We start from the raw sequence: 23128 nt of genomic DNA, 5'->3' as shown, positions 1-23128 counted from the left end.
TGTGTGGTGTTTGCACGTGATGCATGTGGGTATAATATTTTCGACTTCGACACCTTCCTATCCTCAGGTGGGAAAGGGAAGGAATTCAGTAACCGTTTAGGGGTTTGAAATTTTTGGTCAGGATTGACCCATGCCTCTTTAAATAGTGAGTTTAATTCCGTGGAGATAGGAAAGGTGGCAGTAGATTTTGGTTTTATATTAAAAACATCTCTTCATCAGGTTCTGTCTCTATCTGGGAAGTTGAGAACTTCCCTAACAGAAAATATTAGGGCCTCCACACCCCGAGACAGAGAATTGTCACCTTCCATGTCCACTTCACCTTCATACCAATCTGGCATTTAATTTTCAGAGTCAGATTGGAGTACACGTGGTAGTGTGCGTTTATGTGAGACCATCGGCGAGGGAGGGGGGGGGGGGTGCTAAGTAGCCTGTCTGTGGTCAGCAGCTTTGACTAAAAAACATCCACATATTTCTTTAGGAACTGCCTTTCCTGTCTGGCAGGAGCCAACTCAGTTTTAATATTAGATATCATTCCTTTAAATGACTCCAACCACTCTGACTCGTGTATACTGCTACCCTGAGAAGGGAGAGAGCACTGACTACATAGGAGAGATCCCCCTGGAGAAGGGGAAAACAGCCTTTTTGCCAAACATTCTGATACAGCAGAGACACACACATATACACACACACACACACACACACACACACACACACACACACACACACACACACACACAATTAGTGAAATAACACAGTTCAGTAAAATAACATGAGGCCTGCACACAATGCCACCAGTCAAAGCAGTGCTCTGCCGGGCATAAACCAGAGCCTTAGATAAGGCTGCTGGCTTTTGTTATCTATATGCTCCACCCTTTCTATAAATTCCCCTGGTACCAGTAAAAGGTGATTTAGCAGGACCTGTGGAGGAGCAGCTCGTTGTATGCAGCCTGTAGATCAGCCTCTGCTGGAAATGGCGCCTCTAAGCCGCTGGTCCCGCTCTCTGGGAAGCCCCGCCCCCATAATGGCGCGCAGTCCCTCTACAAAAATTTATACTGGCTTTATCTATTTTACATGTAAAACGGAGTTAAAACCCCTTTCATCACCAGCGTCAGTGTGGGTGCACTTAGCGGGCACCGGGCCACGTCCTTATACCGCCACTGTCACCGGGGACCCGCTTACTGGGATCCCGGTGACTGTACTCACCACACCGCATCTTCAGCATCTGTCAGGGGTGGCGGCATGCTGCCGGTGTGTGCACACACCCTGGGGGCATGTGAAACAACACCTCAGGAGCTTTTGTCCTGTCAGCGGGGACACAAACCATTAACCCTTTAAGAGGTTGGTTTCGGTACCCCACCTAAGTCCCATGACTCAGGCAGACTGGTGCCAGCCAGTACTGCCTGAAAATAACAAACACTTTTTGTTGTTGTTGAAGAAAACACTCTGGAGCTCCAGAGAATGCACCCGGCTCCTTGATAATGTAGGTTGCCAATAGCAAACCGCAGCTAGTGCTAATGCGACATGGCAATAGGTATGTGTAGGTAAGCATCCTGTATGTCCAGGTATACCATATAATCCTTGGGTTCCAAAGCCAGTACAACAGAACGCAGGGTTTCCACATGGAATTTGGATACCCTGGCAAATTTGTTCAAAGATTTGAGGTTGAGTATAGGCCAGGAGGATCCATTAGGCTTCTGAACCAGAAACAGCGTTGAATAGTATCCCCAGCCTCTCTGAGACAGAGGCACTGGCACAATCACTCCAGTATCCAGGAGGGATTGTACAACCAAATGTAGAGTTTGTGCTTTTAACGGATCCGAAGGGATAACCGTCGAGCAAAACCGTTGAGGGGGACGTCTCCTGAAGGAGATCGTGTACCCGTGAGAGACCACTTCCTGCACCCAGGCATCTGAAGTGGTCTGTAACCATACCTGGGTGAACTGCAGAAGTCGGCCTCCCACCCTGGGGTCCCCCAGGGGGAGGCCCGCCCCGTCATGCAGCAGGCTTGTCTGGTGGTTTGTAAGCAGGCTGACGGGTGACACAACAACATTTGGGTTTCGACTTAGAGGATTTGGAAGTGCGAGACTGTCTCGGGTACGCCTGACCCTTTGCTTTACCTGGAGGGCGAAAGGAACGAAAAGTAGTACTCAGCCTTCGGAGCCGAAGGATTAGTACTTGGGAGAAAAGCAGTCTTAGCTGACGCCAAGTCGGTCACAATTTTGTTCAGATCCTCCCCAAATAGTATATCTCCCTTGAAAGGGAGCACCTCCAGGGTCTTCTTAGAGTCCAGGTCCACCAACCAGGACCATAACCACAGAATTCGACGAGCTAGGATAGACGTAGTAGATGCCTTAGCTGCCATAACGCCTGCATCAGAGGCCGCCTCCTGAATATAATGGGAGACTGTGGTAATATATGAGCGATATTGTCTGGCAGTGTCAGAAAAATTAAGAGGTAGCTCTTCCTCAATAGCTTGAACCCATGCTTCAATGCCTTTTGCAGCCCAAGAGGCCATAGTGGGTCTATGTACAGCACCTGTAAGGGTGTAAACAGACTTCCACACGTTTATCCATCGGTTCCTTCAAAGAGGTGACGGTGGTGACGGGCAGAGTAGATGACACCACAAGACGGGCTACATGTGAGTCCACTGGTGGCGGGGTTTCCCAATTATTACTTAACACTGCCGAAATAGGATAACGAGCTAGCATCTTTTTAGACAGGGAAAATTTCTTTCCTGGAGAAGACCAGGAGTCTTTACATATGTCAATTAAATGGTCAGAATGTAGTAAAACTAATTTAGTAACCTTCTGACGTTTGAACTGATCAGGTTTCTTAGACGTGTCAGGAGTGTCAACGTCGCCATCATCAATCTGAAGAATCAGCTTGATAGCCTCCACTAGGTCAGGGACATCAACCTGTTTTGTAGAATCATCATCAGAAGCAGCAGTATCAGCATCTGATGGATCAGTATATTCCCCATTCGAATCGGAATCATCCAAAATATTAGTAGATTGTGAGGAAGAAATGGCCCGCTTAGATGACCCTTTGGTCCCAGTAGGGCGAGAGGTAGGTTTTTGTTTAACCAAGGACTGATTTAATTGCTGTAACTGGGTTGACAGAGAATCCGCCCATGGTGGGTTAACTACAGGGACAATGTGTGGCTGTAATGGCACAGGAGGTTCCACAAGGGGCGTAAGCCTTGTTACAAGCGTAGTCAGCATATTGGAAAATGCAGCCCAAGGTGGGTCTTAATGTACCACAGGTGCTGCGGACTGACTAGGGGGGGGGCAGAACACCCACTACCTGAACCCTCAACAGAAATCTTTTCCTCAGATAAATCCATGACGTCAACACTGCATGATGCAGGAGCGTCTGCAGATTTCCCACCCTGTGTAGCAGACATTATTGGGAATGTAGCCGTAGGACGCAACAGTACAATATAGCCAGACAAACACAATAGCTGACAAAAAAAACTTTGTATTATGTGACTGCAAATTCACAGCACAACAGAGGATTTAAGCGGTATCAAGTGACTGAAAACACACAGTGAAAAATACTAAACAGTATCTCCTGTGGAACACTATATGGTATATGAGACCCTGACGCACCTAGATCCCCAGGGTACAGAATATAGTAAATAGCAATATGTGTGATACACAGAATAGAAACCACACAGCAGCTACAGGAACACACAGCCACAGGTACAATGCAGAAATTATTACATCTAGGGCCTAATTCAGCAAGGATCGCAAAGCAGCAAAAATTGCAAGAAATGCGGAAAACTGCAAAATCTGCACCATATACTACAAAAACTGAGAACAAAAATGCAACTTCTGAGATAAAGCAAAAACTGCATATGCACTACGAAAAGTAGGCATGTAGGGGGTGTACTAAAAGGGCTGGACTCCCAAAAACTACGAGCAGGGGCATATGCTGATGTTCAATAGGCAGTGCATACACAATTTTTACAACTGATCGCACGTTTATGGTGTGCAGTTTCTGAGTGACTACAGGTCTACCTTAAAATCTGCACAAGCTGACCTCAGTTGTAGAATGTTCGATGTATACTGCAATCATTGCTTCATTACACCTAGCTGAAGAAGCTCACACCTCAGACCACAAATCACTTCATTCAGCTGTATTGAAACTTCTAAACATGTAAGGGAGCTTTAAACTCTGTAACACGTTTCTTTATAAAATATATGTTAGTAACCTAATTGTTTTTACACTTACTAACAATCGAGGTTTGACAACCACACTATTTTTTAAAAGCAAACGTTAATTAACATTTCCAAGCATTTTGTTTTGTAGGATCTGCTTAATGTCTTTTAGCTTCCTAACAGTTTTTTTTAATGCTTTTTAAGCAACCAACACGTTTTTTGTTAACGAAACATACCTACATAGAGTTGGTTACATTTTTTTTTTTTTAATATATTGCTACACACACAAACATATGTTCAAGAACAGCAACACCATTTTTTATTTTATTTTTTTGTCCAGGAAAGTAGGTAGTGCAATATTTGAGGTTAAAACACAGTTGTTTGCAAAAATTGCAACATCAGAAACATGTAAGCAAAAAATGCGTAAAATTGTAAATTTATACGCAAATAATGCGTATTTTTTAAGGTCTTCGCAATATTTGCACATTTCACAAGCCCACCTTGTTTTTGTAACATTAAATTAGTGTTGCAGTTTTTCCATTTGGGTGTGCTTTCGCAATTTTGCGAATGGTCGCAAGTTTTGCAAATTTGTAATTTTTATAATCCTTACTGAATTGGCCCCATAATCAATAAAACTGCACTGGACTAGTAATACTACATATAGCTATGTATGTATACAGATATAACAATGCACAGTAAACACTGGATATGTATCGCAGAATACTTGTACTAAATATTCATATAGAGTGTACTTGTTCTTAACCAACGCTGTCTAAATAACATGTAGAATACTTATGTGTCCTGTAAATGCACAGCGCTGATGAGACAGGCAGCTTTACAGAAGAGACAGTGCCCAGCAGTCCCAGGATTAGCGCAACTCTGTGAAATGGCGCCCAAATGCTGACATGGAGTGAGGGAGAGAGATGCAGCTCCAGGGTGGGAACACCTGTTGTAGATGGCGCCTGGAGCTGGGGGAGGGGCTACAGGTCAGCGCCTTATCCCCTCTGATGGACTTCACCACCGGGTACTATGGAGTCTATGTGAAATGGATTTTAGTAAATCCAACCTGTGCTCCCTGCACTGGTGGATATAGTGGGGTCCCTGCACAGCCACAGTGTCCACGCCAGCGGCGTGGTCCATCTCCTGGGACCGCGATTTCAGCGGGTTCCAGCTAGGGGACCCTCTTACCTCTTGCCTGAAGTGCGGCCACGCGATCATGGAGAGCAGCAGCGGTGATGTGTGCCTTAAGGGAACTGGAGAGCCTCCGCAGCAAAGTACCCGGCAACCAGGACACGGGAGTATGCTGTGCCGCTGAGGGAGGTGATGGAGCCACAGCACAGCATGTCAGGCTGACATGCCTGTGCTGCAGCCCTTGAAGTCTTCATTCTTCTTTAAAAAAGCTCTTTTCAGGGCTGCTTAGCGCAGCCCCACCTGTTAGCTGCCTGCACCAACTAACAAACTGAGCTCCAGTGCCTGGAGGCGGGGCTATAGAGGAGGCGGTGCAGTGCATCCTGGGAACAGTCAAAGCTTTAGCCTGTTGGTGCCTCGGATCAAGATCCAACTCTACACCCCGATGTTATTCCCTGTGGAATACCAGTGTACCCCGCTGCAGTAACCTAAGGTAGCTCAACATACACATCAACACCATAAAGTTCAGGAGTTACTAGGGACGTTTCACAAAACAGCCTGGTCTCCCATCACTGGGTTATTCACTGCTCATCCTGCTCCAGATTTCTGTTCCATAACAGGCTTCCCATTGTATCTGACGTCTGTGCCATCCTCCGGGCACCCGTCACATTTCTGTCTATGCCAATGGGTCCCTAATATTGCTAGACTGCAATCCATGGCGGCACTGTGTCCTGGGCGCCACCATGACAGTCTTGAGCACCTAACTGAGAATTGGCCAATCAGAGACCAGCTTTAGTCAGCTGACACCAGCAACCAATCCCAGCACAGCCAAGGGTATAAACCACAACACAGACATTAGGGATAAACAGAATTCTGAACATATTCGATCCTTATCCAGACCATCAGCGCCATTAGTCACACCAGTAAATATAAAAAAATGGAAGAAAAAGAAGGATAGAGTGACTCAAACAAATAGGCGCAATTTCATCCCTTATGAAAAGAATGATTATCAGAGAAATAGGGACTACCGTGCCAATTATGGGGTAAATAATCCATCGAGGCCCACATACCAACATCAGAGGCAGGATGGTTTTAATAAGAGGGGTAAATTATATAATGACACCCAACCATCAGAGAATGAATGGAGAAGAGGGTTTGATAATCCTAAACGACATCGTCAGGATGAGATACACTTTACCCCATTAAGGACAAAGAATAGGTATGATGTATTAACGGAACAAACAAATTCAAGAGATTTTTTAGGCAACAGACGAGACAATTGGAGAAACCGTTGGTGAACCAAGGTCCTTTGTCTCATAAACAACTATACATTAAAACTAGACGTGGGAATAGAGGGGGAAAACGTAAAAGAGAACGCAAATCCAAAAATAAGAGGGTGAATGATACCCATTCACAAACATATGAAGGGGACACTCAAATCACCAAAATTTTTAATTTGAGTGATTACGTTCTAGATGAGGATGAGACCTCGGTATTACAAAAGGGTTTGAAATTCTGTCCATCTAATGATATTATTTTTTTTAATCTTTACATTGATATTCAAAAGTTTGTGCGCAAATTGTCTTTAAAGAAGTTCTTTGCAGCCAAGGATAATCAATCAACTCAGATAGTGAGTGAAACTCCTTTTAAGAAACCTTCACTTTTTAACCCCAGTCATGTAAAAGGTTGCTTTGTGGATACATTTCACAAGATAGTGAATGAGGAAATTAATGTCTTACAAGGCAACTTGCCTGCCCATAGACATAATTTAACTAAGAACGAACGGGCAGCTTTGGAGAGACTCAATAAAAACGAGTCGATTATCATTAAGCTCGCCGATAGGGGGGGTGGGGTTGTTGTAATGAGTAGGACTTTTTATGTGAAAGAAGCAATGCGCCAACTGAAAGATGGTGTGACCTATAGGAGGCTGAGAACAGATCCTTCTGTGAGGATCTTAAATGGATTAAGAGAGTTAGTCAAAGAATATTCCGAGAATGGCACTTTGGAGAAGACCACATCTGATTTTCTGATTAATGAAGAATACACTGTCCCACTGCTGTACCTGTTACCAAAGGTACATAAGGATGAACATCATCCCCCGGGACGTCCCATAGTAGCAGGGACTAATTCCATCACGGCTAATTTGTCTCATTTCATCGATTCCCAGCTTCAGCCTTCGGTTTTGAAGGGGCGCTCGTACCTGAAGGATACGAGAGATGTCTTGAATAAATTAAAAGAGGTTGAATGGGAAAGTGATATGTGGCTGGTTACGGGGGATGTCACATCCCTCTATACTATTATTAAACACACCGATGGCTTAGAGGCGGTAAAACAGACTTTAGTCACTGTTGATATGCAGAATAATCTCCGTCATTTTATTATTAAGGGAATTACTTTCATTTTACAGAATAATTATTTCAATTTTGATGGGTATATTATAACCAGGAGGCCGGTACCGCCATGGGGACCAGGTTCGCCCCCAGCTACGCTAATTTGTTCATGTCGAGATGGGAAGACACTTCTGTCTGGGATGGACATGGCTGGGGGTCGAACCTGGTGGCCTGGTGGCGGTACATAGACGACGTCCTTTTTATTTGGAAGGGGGATTTCAGTACTTTGCAGAATTTTTGTGTTTATTTAAACACCAACACCCTAGGAATTAATTTGACTTTTAACCATAGTAACGTTGAAGTCAATTTTTTGGACCTCAAAATATATATTGCGGGGAATACCATTGAATCTACGGTGTATATCAAACCGACAGATTCAAACACTTATATATCAGTACACAAAGTAATCATTTACCGCAGTGGCTGAAAAATATTCCAGAGGGGCAGTTTACTCGTCTTAGATGAAACTGTTCAGATAATGAAAATTATAATAAAGAAGCACAGGTTTTGAAAAAGAAATTTATCCAAAAAGGTTATAAACCCCATTGTTTACAAAAATCTTTGGAGAAAATTGCCGAAGTGGATAGAGATAGTCTTCTCAGCACTGAAGTAAAGAGATCTCAAGTGGTGTCACATCAGAATATAGCCTTTATTACCCAATTCAATGGCTATCATAAACAAATTGAAAAAGTGTTTAATAAAAACTGGCATCTTCTCAAGAGGGATCCCGTTTTGGCACCAATCTTATCTGATAAACCTATATTTTTATATAAAAGGGCACCTAACCTGAAAGAAAAACTTACCACTAGTGCATATGTTGACAAACCCTTAGGAGGTGTTGTGAGGAATCAAGGTTTTCACAGGTGCGGTGATTGCAGTATGTGCAAGAGCTGCCCCTCAAAAACTAGAAAACTTAACTCCTTGGAATGGAGTGGGAAGGAGCATAAAATCCGACAATTTATTACCTGCAATAGCAAATATGCTGTGTATGGTATACAGTGTTCCTGCAAAAAACTATATATAGGCAAGACCAGCAGAATGTTAAAAATCCGCTGGGCGGAGCATATACGGAACATACGTAAGGGGTTGGTTACCCATCCTTTCTCGCTTCATTTTAAAGAGATTCATAATTGCTCTACTGACAATATTGTGTCTTTTTGGGTTATTGAATTGACCAAGGACCAATGGCGAAATAATAATAGGGATAATAGATTAGCTAGGAGTGAAATTAAGTGGATTTTTAACTTACATACTTTGGTACCTAATGGGTTGAATCATGAATTTGAATTGAGATGGTTTTTATAAATGTTGTATGTATTTCTGGATTTCACACAACTGCAGCTTCAATTTTATTCCGTTAGTTCATATATTTATTATGAAGACGGTCTGCTATAGTTTTTGCATGCTAACCAATTGGAATTACCATAAAATGATTGTATCATCTAAGTCCCATAGTGAAATATGCATCGTTTGGGGATCCCAGAAGGAAACCAGCAATGCTTGTTTCCATGGAGCCCGCCGGTATTACTTTAGTGCGGAGGTTTGTTTTGGTTGCCGTGGTGACGCGGCGTCATAACTAGGAGGGACGTCAACCCGGTTCCCATGGAGACGCGGCTGAAGACCAATCCGGCCCGTCCGCGTCACTACAGTGACGCGGACAGGAAATACGTCATCTAAGGGCGGAAGTGTCTCCCGAGAAGGGAGATCGAGCACCTATTAAGTGTGCAGGAAGTCCAATTGGAAAGCATGGAATTATGGGCACACGTGGAAACGTGTTGCCATAGCAACCGGTCTGCTTCAATCTAATTGCTAATTTACATACATTTCCGGTATTTTTACTTAAATACTTGGTATTCAGTAGTACTCTTGTTCCTTGAAAAAGCCCTAATAACAGGGAGAAACGCGTTGGAAGGGTGCAGGCAGTTGTTTTTTGTCAGACATTTCTCTTGAGGGTGGATTTGTGTGTTACATTCTGCTGGTCGGTGCCGTTTTCGGCCGACGGCCATACCAGTGTTTCAACTCCTCTCTTGAGTTTTGTAACTGTGCATTCACACTGCCCATGTATTATTTTTTTTTTTAGTTAATAAAAGTACATTTTTAGATTTATTTTTCTGGATCTCATTTGGATAAGAAAGGTGACCAAATTGGCATCAGCTTTTAAAGAAACCGTTATGGGAGGATCCATGCTTAGATATTAGTAAGTATGGTACGCATCATTATTCATCCATATCCATGTGTGTACAGATAAAGATACCTTTATATGTGGAGATCGTTTACATTGATTGTGAGTGGGGTACGCCATCTGCTTTTAGTGGATTTGCTTCAGCCTGATACGAATTTTATGGGACATACTACACTATGATGTGTTCTATTTATGTTTTATTTCATATCTTCATGAGATAATTGGTGGAGTGGAAGATTCATCTGTATCACTGCAGGAGGAGACATATTGAATCAAGACCACTTTTTCTTGACATCTATGGACATTAAGTATCATTTCATATGAAACTGCACTGAGCGCCTCTTTGCTTGAGTATTTTCTTTTGTGCATTGTATTTATCAGGGGTTAAGTGGCCCTTTTCATTCTCAAGTGGCTGCACAAGTGTGTTTGCGCCTTGGGTACCTGATCTTCTTTTCTGTCACAACACAGACACTGTCAAATTGCCAGTGCAATTTGTTTCCAGCAAGGTGTAGTTTTGTCAATAATGGCACTAACAATTCCAGCTTGATCCTGACTCCTGTGCAAACATTCCCTTTGGCTGCACAGTCAGCCCGGTCTAGTTAACTGGTTCCATCTGATCCAGCTCCCAGTTCCAATCCGGGTCAGCTATTCTATCGACCTACAGTGCTAATCCCTTTCAAGACCAGTCCCATTTTGCTGTTCTCCCATCAACTACAAAAGTTTCTATGGTTCCTGCCCATCTGCTGTACTAACCTGGTTCAAGCCCGGTCACAGTCAAGTCCCAAAGCTCCCTGTCAGTATCCTGGTTATATCTCCAGTGTCTCCTATCTTGCAGCAACCAGTCTGCACCTTACACTTATACTGCGTACCCTGTTGTTCCTGTTTCCAGTTGTTCCTGCCCATGCGCAGATCATACATTAGGCCTTCCAGGTTTCACATATCTCATACGGACTCCAGTCCAGTCCCAATCCGGATTCACAGACAAAACAAATTGTGACAGGACCATTTTGAATATCACAGAAATACAGCAGTAATTTTACGAACTTCACTGGATCCGAGACATGCCTCCCACTTTGTACCAATTCACTTAGCACATCTAAAACTCTTATAATTAAGGATATTCAATCAACATTTTCAATACAAATCTATCCTTTTTGGACTGCCAACTTCACAGGTCATAGCAAGTGTAATTTCTGGAGCTTGGACCCAGTAGGCAACGTCATCTGTAGGCATACACTGTGATCTCTTTTACAGATCTCCCAGTGTCCCCTGGGGAGGAGCCATTTTCCCATTTCTTCCAATGTAAAGGAACAGGGGAATGTCTATCGGGTCAGCTGCGGCAAGGCATACACTGCCCGATGCAGCCTACATGACACTTTTAAAATATCTAATCGGATAATCTGGGTGATCCGGCATGTCCGACCGATCGATAGTACCGGATTGCTGTCCACATACACACTGCAATTATCTGGCCGATCAATGCTCACTAATATGTTGTGAAATATCTTACAGCTTTGGGAGAACCAGGGATGAAAGCAAGAAGCAAGCAGATTGTCTCCAGTTTATCACTTTAGTCATTTATATATTTTCACTATAAACGTGGGATTGTTTTTCATTGCTATTTATCCATTTCTTTTCTCATTTTACATGATTTCTAGTTTAGACACACACACACACACACACACACACACACACACACACACACACACACACACACACACACACACACACCTATCTATATATTAAAAAGAAAAGCAGGCACTCAAATGGGACTTGATGAGAACTTACCTTAAACAAAGTGAAGGCTCAGCAGCGATGTTTCGTAGAATCCAGCTCATTTCTCAAGATATATTGTATGCCCCCCCATTTAAAAAAAAATTAAATCAGACTACACAGCAGCCCTCGTAAACACTTTATTATATATATCTCTGATTTGCACTTCCTGAGTAATGCAAAATTGATAAGAAACACCCCCAGTACAGTACACTATGCAGACAAAAGTGATTAGACACCCCCTCCCATGAGCAAGTGAAACGGTGTGCTTCTGTAGCAGACACGTGTTCGTGAAGGTTTAAAACGGCTAGATGGGCACTGATTAGATCATTTACTGACGAACTGGCTTGCCAGAAGGAGCTAACAGAGTTTGAAAAGAGGATCAATGTAGGCTGCGTGATGTCATGTTTCTAGGGTCATGCTGGACTTGTATACAGAGCATTCAGTAACCCAGATGGACTGGCCAGATCTTAACCCCACTGCGAACCTCTGGGATAAATTACAGTGTTGGGTGCATTCTAGACCGACTCAACCTTCTTCATTGTTAGTTTGTTACTGTACTTAAGGCTGAAATGCAAAACATACCACCTGCTGTTGTCCAGGAATTTGTGGACTGTTTGACAAGAAGGGTGTCTGTAGTAATCGCTGCACGTGGTGGACCTACAAAGTACTGATGTCAATACAATTTCATTGATCTATTTGCTGTCAGTGTCCAATCACTTGTGTACATATAGTGTACAACATTTAAACAATTCCAAAGCTGCAAAATCAATGTTCATTCTGTGCAATTATATATCCCTCTGACCAGCAGTTATCCAGTGATAAGCCAGGGGGTGAATCCAAAGGAGTTGGGGTAACAGTGAAAGCACAAAGGCAAGGTAATGAGATTAACTATTACCATTCTGTGTGATGTGTTGCGGTTTCCCCTCCTTCAACAGTCATATTATATGTAATATGGTCACTGGTGGGTTTAATGCACTGGGCCAGCACTTTGTGTAATTTATGTAATTAGTAATGGTGTGCATGGTGAATGTGGTTTGCTTACTGTAATTAAGTATTTTTCTAACATCTCTACGGGTTCCATAGTACCTTGTCCTGCCACAGACAGGATACTGCAGTGCTCAGAGCAAGTGCCTCATTTCCTGCAGGAATACAATGACCTCCTTACTGGTGTTCTACTAGCTAGACCATGACCTCTACAAGCAAAGATGAAAGCTGCCCATCTGTCATTTCTAATCTGCTGCTCAGCTCTATTTATACTTCTAATGATTTCCTATAAATTAACAGATAAAATTACTGATGCTAAACTACTCACAACTCTTCCCAACTGTCCACATTCTGAAACTTTCCTCTTACAATACCTGGGACCAGATGATGAGGAACTCCTGTAATTTGGGGACTAGTGAGCAAAAGTAGCTTACAGTATGTTGCTTTGTTGGGAGATGTAGTTAAAATGGCCTCCACACAGTGGAGATGGCTATTTGTGGACTGATCCTGTATTCAGATTACCAACGCACTAAGAACTATTGGCAGAAAGAAGCCAGTGCCTCATGCCTCAGTAAGGTCATTAGTTCCTGGGGATCTTTTAGGTCTAGTAATGTTGGGAGCTGTAATTGAATAAGACCCCTGACATACACATAGTACAGATTCAATATTCACGCAGCATGATACCTCAATGATTGCACTAGCTTCTAGTAAAATGATAGTGAAGACCATAATATAAGCCTATTTTAAGAAACTTGCCCAACACACCATATTTTATATACAATGCATTTCTCTCATCCTAAATTTGGTTTTCATTTCATAGAAATCCTGGATAGATACAATGTTATACATAATCGTCACGTTCTCTTTCCGGCATTCATGTGCCTTTCCCCCATTCAGGACACGGTGATCATGACCTGTCTGGATAAAGCTGGTTTAAATTACTTGATTATTGTGGATTCAGACAACGTCATCTCGTATGATGGAAAGTTAAAAAAAGAAAAACAACAAAAAACTGGGAACAGGTTGTGCTGTTACTCGTCACTGGATTCACAGACTGATATATTCACTTGTGCCTTTTTCATTCAATCTGAAATCTGGCACACAATGTAAAGAGCCATTCATGAACTTCATCACACAAAATTGCTTTTGTACAGTTGCTCAAGATGAGCTCTGTTGTCTGAATCGTTGTAATACACTCATTCATCCATAACATGAGAAGCTGGCACTATTTTTAGATTCCTTTAAATCAGGTGGGAACTGGATAGTGATAGAAGCATGATAAACAGCTTGCCATTGTTCTGACCGTGTGCTGTACATAGGTGGGTTGCGAAGCAATGCGTGTACTCCTAATCAGTCAGTACTACAGGTCAGAGAATAAAGTCCACTCACAAAAATAATATGCTACAGCCACTGCCCTGTCTGAGGCACCATAGACCCACCACTACTGTATGTTATTTGGATCAATTTGTGAAGGTATAAACAAATAGGAATAAGAATTATGATTAATGCTTTTAGAAATATTAGCAAAACTGGAAAGAAATGTAACCCCTATTTTGGTTTAAAAAATGGACATTTATCATAGTCTAGTAAAAATGACTGGGGGGTGGGGTGTTGACAGAGATCATATACTTTGGTTTATCTCTCAGAATTTTATCTCTCTCCAAGCTTGATAAATACACCTTCCCCCTAAATACTACTTTTTTTTTTTAATGAGTAATGATTTCAGAAGTAGGTTGGAATGGTGGAGCAACGTCATTGTGGCAGCAGGTCTTCAGATTCTCTCCGTCTATTTTTTTAATGCAAATCAATAACAACTATATTGGTCTTAAACTCCACTAAAGGCATACTGTATGCTTTCTGAATGCAGACACCTGTACAATGGGCCACTAAAAAGAAAAAAAATCTATATATTTATTAACATATCCTTACAGTGTTTTACCCTGCTCCCTACTTGCCTGAACGTACAGGGCTACAGTACTTAGTGGCAAGAAAATGATAGTGTGTGTATATACATTTCTAATAACTGGGTAGGAGACCCATTTGTTGACGTCACGCAGTTGCTTCAGAAGTGTCTGCCACTCAACCATATGCCAAATGTGCCCTACTGCATGGAGATCTGGTGAATGTGGAGACTACTACTGTGTACAGTCAGCTCATTTTCATGTTCACGGAACCAGTTTGTGGTAACATGTGGATTCTAACACAATTGACTGACTAGAAATTTTCATTAGCGAGCAAGATTACAGGTGTAAACAGTAAAATGGTCACAAAGTGTGTGTGTGTGTGTATGTATATATATATATATATATATATATATATATACATACATACATACACATATACAAGCGGGTTCACTACGGCTGGCCGGCGGTCGGGCTCCCGGCGACCAGCATCCCGGCGCCGGGAGCCCGACCGCCGGCTTACCGACAGCTTGGCGAGCGCAAATGAGCCCCTTGCGGGCTCGCTGCGCTCGCCACGCTACGGGCACGGTGGCGCGCTACGCGCGCCACACTATTTTATTCTCCCTCTATGGGGGTCGTGGACCCCCACGAGGGAAAATAATTGTCGGTATGCCGGCTGTCGGGCTCCCGGCGCCGGTATACTGAGCGCCGGGAGCCCGACCGCCGGCAAACAGAAGACCACCCATACAAGCAGCTGGGTGCACATAAGGGTAAATTTACTAAGATGGGAGTTCTATTGAAAATGGATGTTGCCCATAGCAACCAATCAGATTCCAGGTATTATCTTCTAGAAGGTGCTAGATAAGTGAGAAGTACAATCTGATTATTTGCTATGGGCAACATCCCATCTTAAATAGAAATCCCATTTTAGTAAATGTACCCCATAGTGTACATTCCCAGACTCATTTGTTAATCTGAGAATGTGTATCTGTGCCGTGAGTGCCACCCAGCTACTTGATTTATTTGTGGCCTGGTGCCTTGCTAACAGGTAATGAGTGTCAGGCCAGTATCTCTGTAAATCTGGAATGTTCCGTATAAATTACAGCAATTGTGCAATAGAAAGTAGCAAGATTTTGCAGGATGAAATTATACTGTATATATTACAGATGAGGTGTAAATGGAGCATTAATATGTGCTCTCTACTTTGTAGTAGGGTGCACAGCCTATCATATGATAGGGAATATAGACTGTAAGTTCCACTGGGGCAGGGACTGATGTGAATGGCCAAATATTCTCTGTAAAGCGCTGCAGAATATGTGTGCGCTATATAAATAACTCGTAATAAATAATAAATAAGTTTCTCTCTGCAAGTGAAAATGCAAAGTAATACATCATAAAGGGGGTCATTCCGAGTTGTTCGCTCGCTAGCAGTTTTTAGCAGCTGTGCAAATGCATAGTCACCGCCCACGGGGGAGTGTATTTTCACTTTGCAGGAGTGCGAACGCCTGTGCAGCAGTGCACTTGCAAACACATTTTGTGCAAAACAAGACCAGCCCTGTAGTTACATATTCTGTGCGATGATTGCTGCGATGAGTGACACGGTAATGACGTCAGATACCCGCCCAGCAAACGCCCGGCCACGCCAGCGTTTTTCCAAACACTCCCAGAAAACGGTCAGTTGACACCCAGAAACGCCCTCTTCCTGTCAATCTTCTTGCGACCGCCAGTGCGACTAAAAGCATCGCTAGAACCTGTGCAAAACCACGATGCTCGATGTACCCGTACGTCATGCGTGCGCAATGTGGTGCATACGCATGCGCAGATTTGCTGTTTTTTTAACTGATCACTGCGATGCGAAAAACGTCAGCGAGCGATCATCTCGGAATGACCCCCAACGACAGAACGATGTAACTGAATAAAGGGATGTCCTAACGTGTTAGTAGCCTACACTTTGTAATGGATTTCATTCTGTTCACAATATTTTGGTGTAAGCACAAACTCATAAAGCTACAGTAGGGTTACATTAGTAGACAGAGGAGTGCACCTCCCTCTATAGAGGCATTGCAGCTTAGTAATAAAAAAACAAAAGGCTTTCTCAGATATATAAAAGTCTGTTGTTGAAAGCAATGCAATACAAAGTAAGATTCTATTTACAGTTCAGGAGCGTTGCTCGCTTCGGAGTAGGATACAGCATGATAATCTTTATTTTTGCTTTTACAAATCAGTACAAAACAAGGAAGTGTAAATAATGTCATGTAAGACATCTGCCCACGGGCACGCCCCCCAAGAGGTACATCTCTACTCCTAGAGTACCTGAGGTTCAGCAGAATTTTGGCAGATTTCTCTCTGACAGGTGAATTAGTTTGTTATCCCAGATGTTCACACATTTGAAGGAAGAAAAGGACTGATCAGGGACCAAAATAATGACGAGTAACACAGAATGCATCCTACAGAGACAGGGGGACCGCGGAACAGCAGACGCAGGAGAGAGACCACCGAGAGACATGCCTCATTGCATTGCTTTGGCAAAGGGGCAGAGAGTGAAAAGGCACTTGCATTTGATTACAGGAGCGTTGACGGAACCAGCCCATGCAGGTCAGGGATTTACTATGCAAACATCGTCATTTGGAGCCACTGAAAAGTAAATAACATACAAAATATGACTCTCTGTGTTTGAGACATTTTAAAGCATACACATAATGCACATTTTGGTGAAAAACTCCTGATTGTAGTACTTTTGCTTATCCTATAATGACATCTATAGCGGAACATAGCACATACGTATAATGCTATCCTACAACAAGCACTGTAACTAGGTTGGGGGTAAGGGGCAGAGAAAATACATCAAATGAAATGGGACAATTAAACAGGAGGTTGGGGAATACTGCAAACAAACGGACTGGTAACAAACACAATAAAGAATATACTAAAGCTATAGAAATGTCCGCTTCATGGACTTACTGTGAATAGGCTAAAGTTGATGACACCATCTTTATCTGTATCCATTCCCTGGAAAAATCCTGTACAGAGAGACATTATAATGTGTAAATTAAGGGTAAAACTTCTCAGAATCTGGGATACAGTAGGACATTGAGGACATTTCATATTTCAAGCTTTGGAAGGAGTGGGAAGGGGAGAAAGCAAAGTACAACTGAAGGGAAAGAAGAAGGAAATAACCACAGACTCAACCTGTGAAATGCCTTCTAGGTACACACAGATTTGGTCTATTTAGAGAAATTTGGCTGTGGCTATGGACTCAAAAGAAACTCAGTATAGCATCAAAGTATATAAGTTATATATTACATAAAGGGATAACTATTACAGATAGACCAACATAAACAAATGTACGAATCTCAGGGCACATGACAATGTAATATACTGAGGCTGCAGCCTTGGAGAAGAAAAGTTACTCACGGAACATGGTCTCGAGTCTAATCAGACAACACACAAAGCTATCAAAATCCACTGCTAGATCAGGCTCTGCGTATCTTGTGATAATGAGCTGGTGCAGGGAATTGCTCAATTTGAAACCTAGAGGCAACAAGTAAAAGAAGTAAAAGAAAAATCAGACAACGATTATAATTTGATTTGGTATATTTGAAATAATTTTTTTTTAAAGATAATAAAGGAATGGACCTGCAAACTCCACAGCTAGGCGCATCTCATAGGCATTCATGCTTCCAGACTTATCCATGTCAAACTTTCTGAAAACAGTCTATTAAAAAAAAAGTTCCATTTCATTTTTCAATTGGGAAAATATACTGTTACAATCATTCTATGGCGATTCCTTTGTCTTTCTTGGTCTCTCATATCTTACCAGGTAATTCTTGATTTTATTCCACAGGATGTTGAACTCCACCATTCCTAACTGTCCATTCCCATCTTTCTGTGGTAGTAAGATTAAGGAGGACAACACTCTTGATTCCTCAAACGTATATGCAAGTTATTTATTTATACTAAGACTGATCCACTGGTCATAGGAACACAGTTCTAAGCCAAAAAACTATCACAGTGCTTTTCATTTCCAAAGGCCAAAATGACTCAGAAGAATCCTACTGTATTATGCTACTCAAGCAACTGCGAGTTCTGAGTGAGACTCAGTGGTGTGTGTGTGTGTGTGTATGGCAACCTGGTCCGGTGTCCGAACTCCTCACACTATACAACTAAATGGAACTCACAGCGTGGCAATGGAGAGATTATTAAAATCAGATTTTGTACATGTCATTCCTGATCGGCTGCCTTTTGGAAGACGTTGACTTCACCAGAAGTAGAGTAGGAAGATTATGCTGTGAGAAGGGCAAGAGAAAAAGTGAGCTGTGAGGGGCATGGGGAACTGACTGTTGGGGGCTAACGGAAAGAAGAAAGGTGTAGAGATAGATATGAGAGGTAAAAGGAGTCAGACAGACATTTCAAATGGGGAGAAATAACACACATTATGAATAGATATAAAAATGCAAAATTATAGAGACATATAGGATGGAATTTAAATGTTTGTCTGCCGGCAGCCACTAGATGGCGTCCAAACAGAGCTATTCAATTGTAGCTCTGTTCGAGCGTGATAGCTGCCCGCGTTTGCATTTCAGGTCGCACCCTCCCAGGGGTGGCGAGCTGAAATGCTTGAAAAGTGACCTGTTTGGATGCCCAAATGGCACTTTTCGCGATTGTGCCCAGCACTTTTCTTTTTCATCCACTAGGGGTCACTGGAGTACTCTTAAGGTATGGACGGGATGATAGCAGGGATAGGCACATTTAAATATATAACTTAGTAACCCTCCTCCCCCTACATACGCCCAAGATGCCTCAGTGTTTTTTGTGCCTCCACAGGGAAGGCACGTTCTGGATTGTTCCAGACTTTATTTTTACAACTTTTTATTTTTTAACTACAGTCCCTCCCAGCTTACTAAGAAGCTTGGATCCAGGACTGTGTCGACTGCTACAAGCAGCAAAGGCTTGTCTGCACTTGGAGAGAAGCCCCGCCATAGACCTACATCAGCATAAGCGGATTTCAGCCTTGGCTGTAGGAGCAGGTCGGTGCTTGGAGAGAAGCCCCGTCAAGAGCTCCAGACCCCAGCAAAAGGTAATGAGCGGGTGGTCAGCTCACGCTGCCGCCGCTCCGTGTGTCAGTTTTACTGGGCTGTCTGTAGCGGTGGTCAGCTCATGCTTCCGCCGCGCCGGGTGTGGGGGAGGTTCCTGTGTGTGATAGATACCACTGTGCCGCTGCCCTGCGCCCATCACCGTACCCCAGAACTGCGCTGTCACAGTCACTGCACTGTGTAAGCGACGGTCAGCTCATGCTGTCGCCGCTTGGTTGCGCTGCATCCATCTCCATTTGCCTCTGTCAGGAATCAAGAAGGGCTAGCCGGGGCTTCCTGCGCTCGGCAGGGCAGCACCACTGCTCTCTGCAGGAGAGTTATAGCAGTGGGGGAAATATATATTGGCAGCCCCAGTCCAGCGATTCTCCGCATCTTAACGGAGAGGTAGCATGCACATATGTTTAGACTTGTTTGCATAACTAGTGGGCAAAACAAGCTATTAGTCCTATGCTGAGGATATATATATATATATATATATATATATATATATATATATTATGTTATATATAATATATATGTTATATATAATATATATTATATTATGTGGGAAGACTCTATAGATTAATAACATAGGTACACATCTATGTATATGTAAAAAATATGAGATTTTATGTGGGTTTAAGAGAAAAATGTATTTTTATAACAAATATATGTATAACAATAAAGCAAGTATTTAAAATATTAAATATTGACAGAATATATATATATATATATATATATATAAAAAAAAAAGGAATTGTCTGTGTAGATTGTGGAGTATTAGAGGTGGGACACCACTGTTCCATATAATACACTAAAAGAGTTATATACTGTGGGGATATAGGGTGGGGCTAACACTGTATTTGTGGCGTTTCAATCTTTATAGGGTTTAATGTACTTTTTATTCCTTCTGTTTCCATGTCTCTCTGGCTTGTGTCTCTATTACCCCATGTGTGTGTTCATCCGTTAGCCTATATATTCTGTACTATAATCTTACCCAGGTAAATACAGGTGGGCTGTGACCTGGCACATAGTGATGTCATGTTATGTTATTGTAGGAGGATGCCAGTCTGTGTATGAGGTTACAAGTATCATGGATAATCCTGTGATCCTTATATGGTCACACAGGAAATACATTTGAGGACCAGTGTCTGGAGGAGTGCTTCATTGTGTCAGAGGAAGAGGCAATGGATCAGGGGCTCCTGGATACCCCAGCATGGCGAGACCAGTGTTGCAGGGTGGATGCAGAAAGGCACCGTCTGCAACAGCTTCTCCCACACCCAAGGGAAGCAGTTGCCCGGTGTACTATGCTGGGAGAGACTAGTGCTGAAGTGAAGAAGGCTATGCCCACAATACAGACATCCCAGGAGGAGCTGCGCTACACCTTCCCTTTTGCTGAGGTGGAAGATGTAGACCTAGTAACCAGCTGCCAGGGAATCAATGAAGACTGTGCCCAAGAGATCACCATGGATGGGGGAGTATTGTTCCACTCCCCGACTACAAACATACCAGTCACGGATGGCCTCTTGCTCCAGGATGCCCAGCTTATTCAGCTGGGGGAGGCTCATCACGATGGATTGGCAATGGCAGCCCCATTCATTTCACTGAGGAAGGCTGATGAGAAAATGCCCTGTGTATCTCCTGCTACCCTAACTCCACAAGAAGATTATGAAGGATTATTCCATTGTAACAATTTGGAGAATGAGGAGCTGCGATGTGAATACTGGTACGTACCCTGTGATTCAAAAGTGACATTGGTAGCAGAGACTGTTAACATAATATCAGAGCAGGAACCAGAAAAGGATGTGTTGCACCTCCGTAATACCTGTGAAAGTGTTGTGGACTATAACTATGTGCCGAGGGATGTGCCTGCCATAAGCCAGATCCAAGCAACTACAGATCAAGTGGAGGTTGGGAGATGCTGCTTGCTATCTCGTCACCTTTACCTAGGTGAAGGCACAGTGCCACCCACTCCCCTTCCATCTGCAGAGCAAGAGAAAGTTGTGGAGATAATTGTGGAAGCTGCAGTTGTTAAAATCCTGACTGGTACCCCACCAGCTATCAAGCGCACAGGACTGGTGGGGGAGGAGGTTATCCAGGAGGAGGAGGGCGCAGAAGGAGCTGCAGGTGAGATACTGGCTTTTGAGGGGGGGGGGGGGGGGGGGCGCTGGCACAGGACCAGCCTGTGCTGGTGACTCCCCTGCAGCCACCAGCTGAATTGTTTCTGATGAAGGGTCCATCCTCAGCACTGGGTATTGAGACCACGTGCTGTACGGAAATTTGCCAGCCCCCTAGTTGGGGTTTGAGGAAGGAAGGACTGGACAGAGTTGCGGAAGTGCTGGGGGCAGAACCCCCACATTGGCCTGCCTTTAGGCAGCTGTTCCTTGTGCAAGGGAGGGAGGTGGAAGGTACTCCCTGCCCCGTTGTGCCAGAGGCACAGGTATTAGTACACCCAATAGGTGGGCCGGGTGTAAAAGTTTGCAATGTTGCGGAGTGGGGATACCCAACATCTGAATTGCTAAATCCCCTGCTGGTGAAAATGAATGTGTCATATTGTAATATTGTCCTTGCTGGTTGTTTAACACTACTGCCTCTTACCACATGGGTCTGGTGTGACATCACCCTGTGGGACTCAGGTGGTACACACATGCATGATGTTCTCTCCCCTGCACCCACCGCTCCTGGGTGGTAATGTTTCCTCAACACTTCGGAACGAGGAACAAAAAGTAGAGGAAGGAATGTGGGGATATAGGGTGGGGCTAATACTGTATTTGTGGCGTTTCAATCTTTATAGCGTTTAATGTACTTTTTATTCTTTCTGTTTCCATGTCTCTCTGGCTTGTGTCTAATTTACCCCATGTGTGTGTTCATCCATTAGCCTATATATTCTGTACTATAATCTTACCCAGGTAAATACAGGTGGGCTGTGACCTGGCACTAGTGATGTCATGTTATGTTATTGTAGGAGGATGCCAGTCTGTGTATGAGGTTACAAGTATCATGTATAATTCTGTGATCCTTATATGGTCACATAGGAAATACATTTGAGGACCAGATAATGTCTCTTTGAAGCTTCTCCTCCACAGGGGACAATCAGGACTTAACCCAATTTCCCTGTCATTGTTCCTTCTGTTTACTGTCCCCTGTTCCATCCTGGTCTCCCACAGACACCGCGGAGCCTGACCCAGCATGTGGTCAGCAGGAGAAGGCCAGCTGTGGGAGGGAGTAGGTAAATACCTGAGGTGGGGTCCCACCAATCAGGAACCTGCGTCTCCTCCCCAGGTGAGCGTGGCATGATGGGCATTTGGAAGGTTTTAAAAGAGGTTGCGCAGGTCAGCTTCGCATGTTAGTTGCAGGACTCTGGCTAAGGGGTGATTATCTGCCAGGGTACCTTGTGGAACGCATCACCAGTGCTGTGTGGACTTATATGTACTTACTACTGCATGGACTAATCTGCTATCACTGCTGTGTGGACTCAGTGATAGTTCTGCTGTGTGGACCTGTTTATCTGGAACTTCTGTGTGGAATTGCTGTG

The 23128-nt window shown here is 43.3% G+C and overlaps 1 protein-coding gene across 1 annotated transcript in view; it reads right to left on the bottom strand.

The window, feature by feature from the left end:
- Nucleotides 1-16612: 16612 nt before the first annotated feature.
- The window catches only part of CAPN1 (calpain 1), a 105938-nt gene continuing 99422 nt past the window's right edge, over nt 16613-23128 (bottom strand). The window contains exons 18-22 of the mRNA XM_063944855.1: nt 18339-18407; nt 18158-18236; nt 17936-18052; nt 17483-17541; nt 16613-17155 (exon numbers count right to left, since the gene is read on the bottom strand). Of these exons, the coding sequence (XP_063800925.1) occupies nt 17129-17155; nt 17483-17541; nt 17936-18052; nt 18158-18236; nt 18339-18407 (351 nt within the window). The 3' untranslated portion in view covers nt 16613-17128. The remainder of the gene's footprint in view (nt 17156-17482; nt 17542-17935; nt 18053-18157; nt 18237-18338; nt 18408-23128) is intronic.

The sequence above is a fragment of the Pseudophryne corroboree genome, chromosome 11, assembly GCF_028390025.1.
Source record: "Pseudophryne corroboree isolate aPseCor3 chromosome 11, aPseCor3.hap2, whole genome shotgun sequence".
Classification (NCBI taxonomy): Eukaryota; Metazoa; Chordata; class Amphibia; order Anura; family Myobatrachidae; genus Pseudophryne; species Pseudophryne corroboree.
This window is presented reverse-complemented; position numbering and strand designations above follow the sequence as displayed.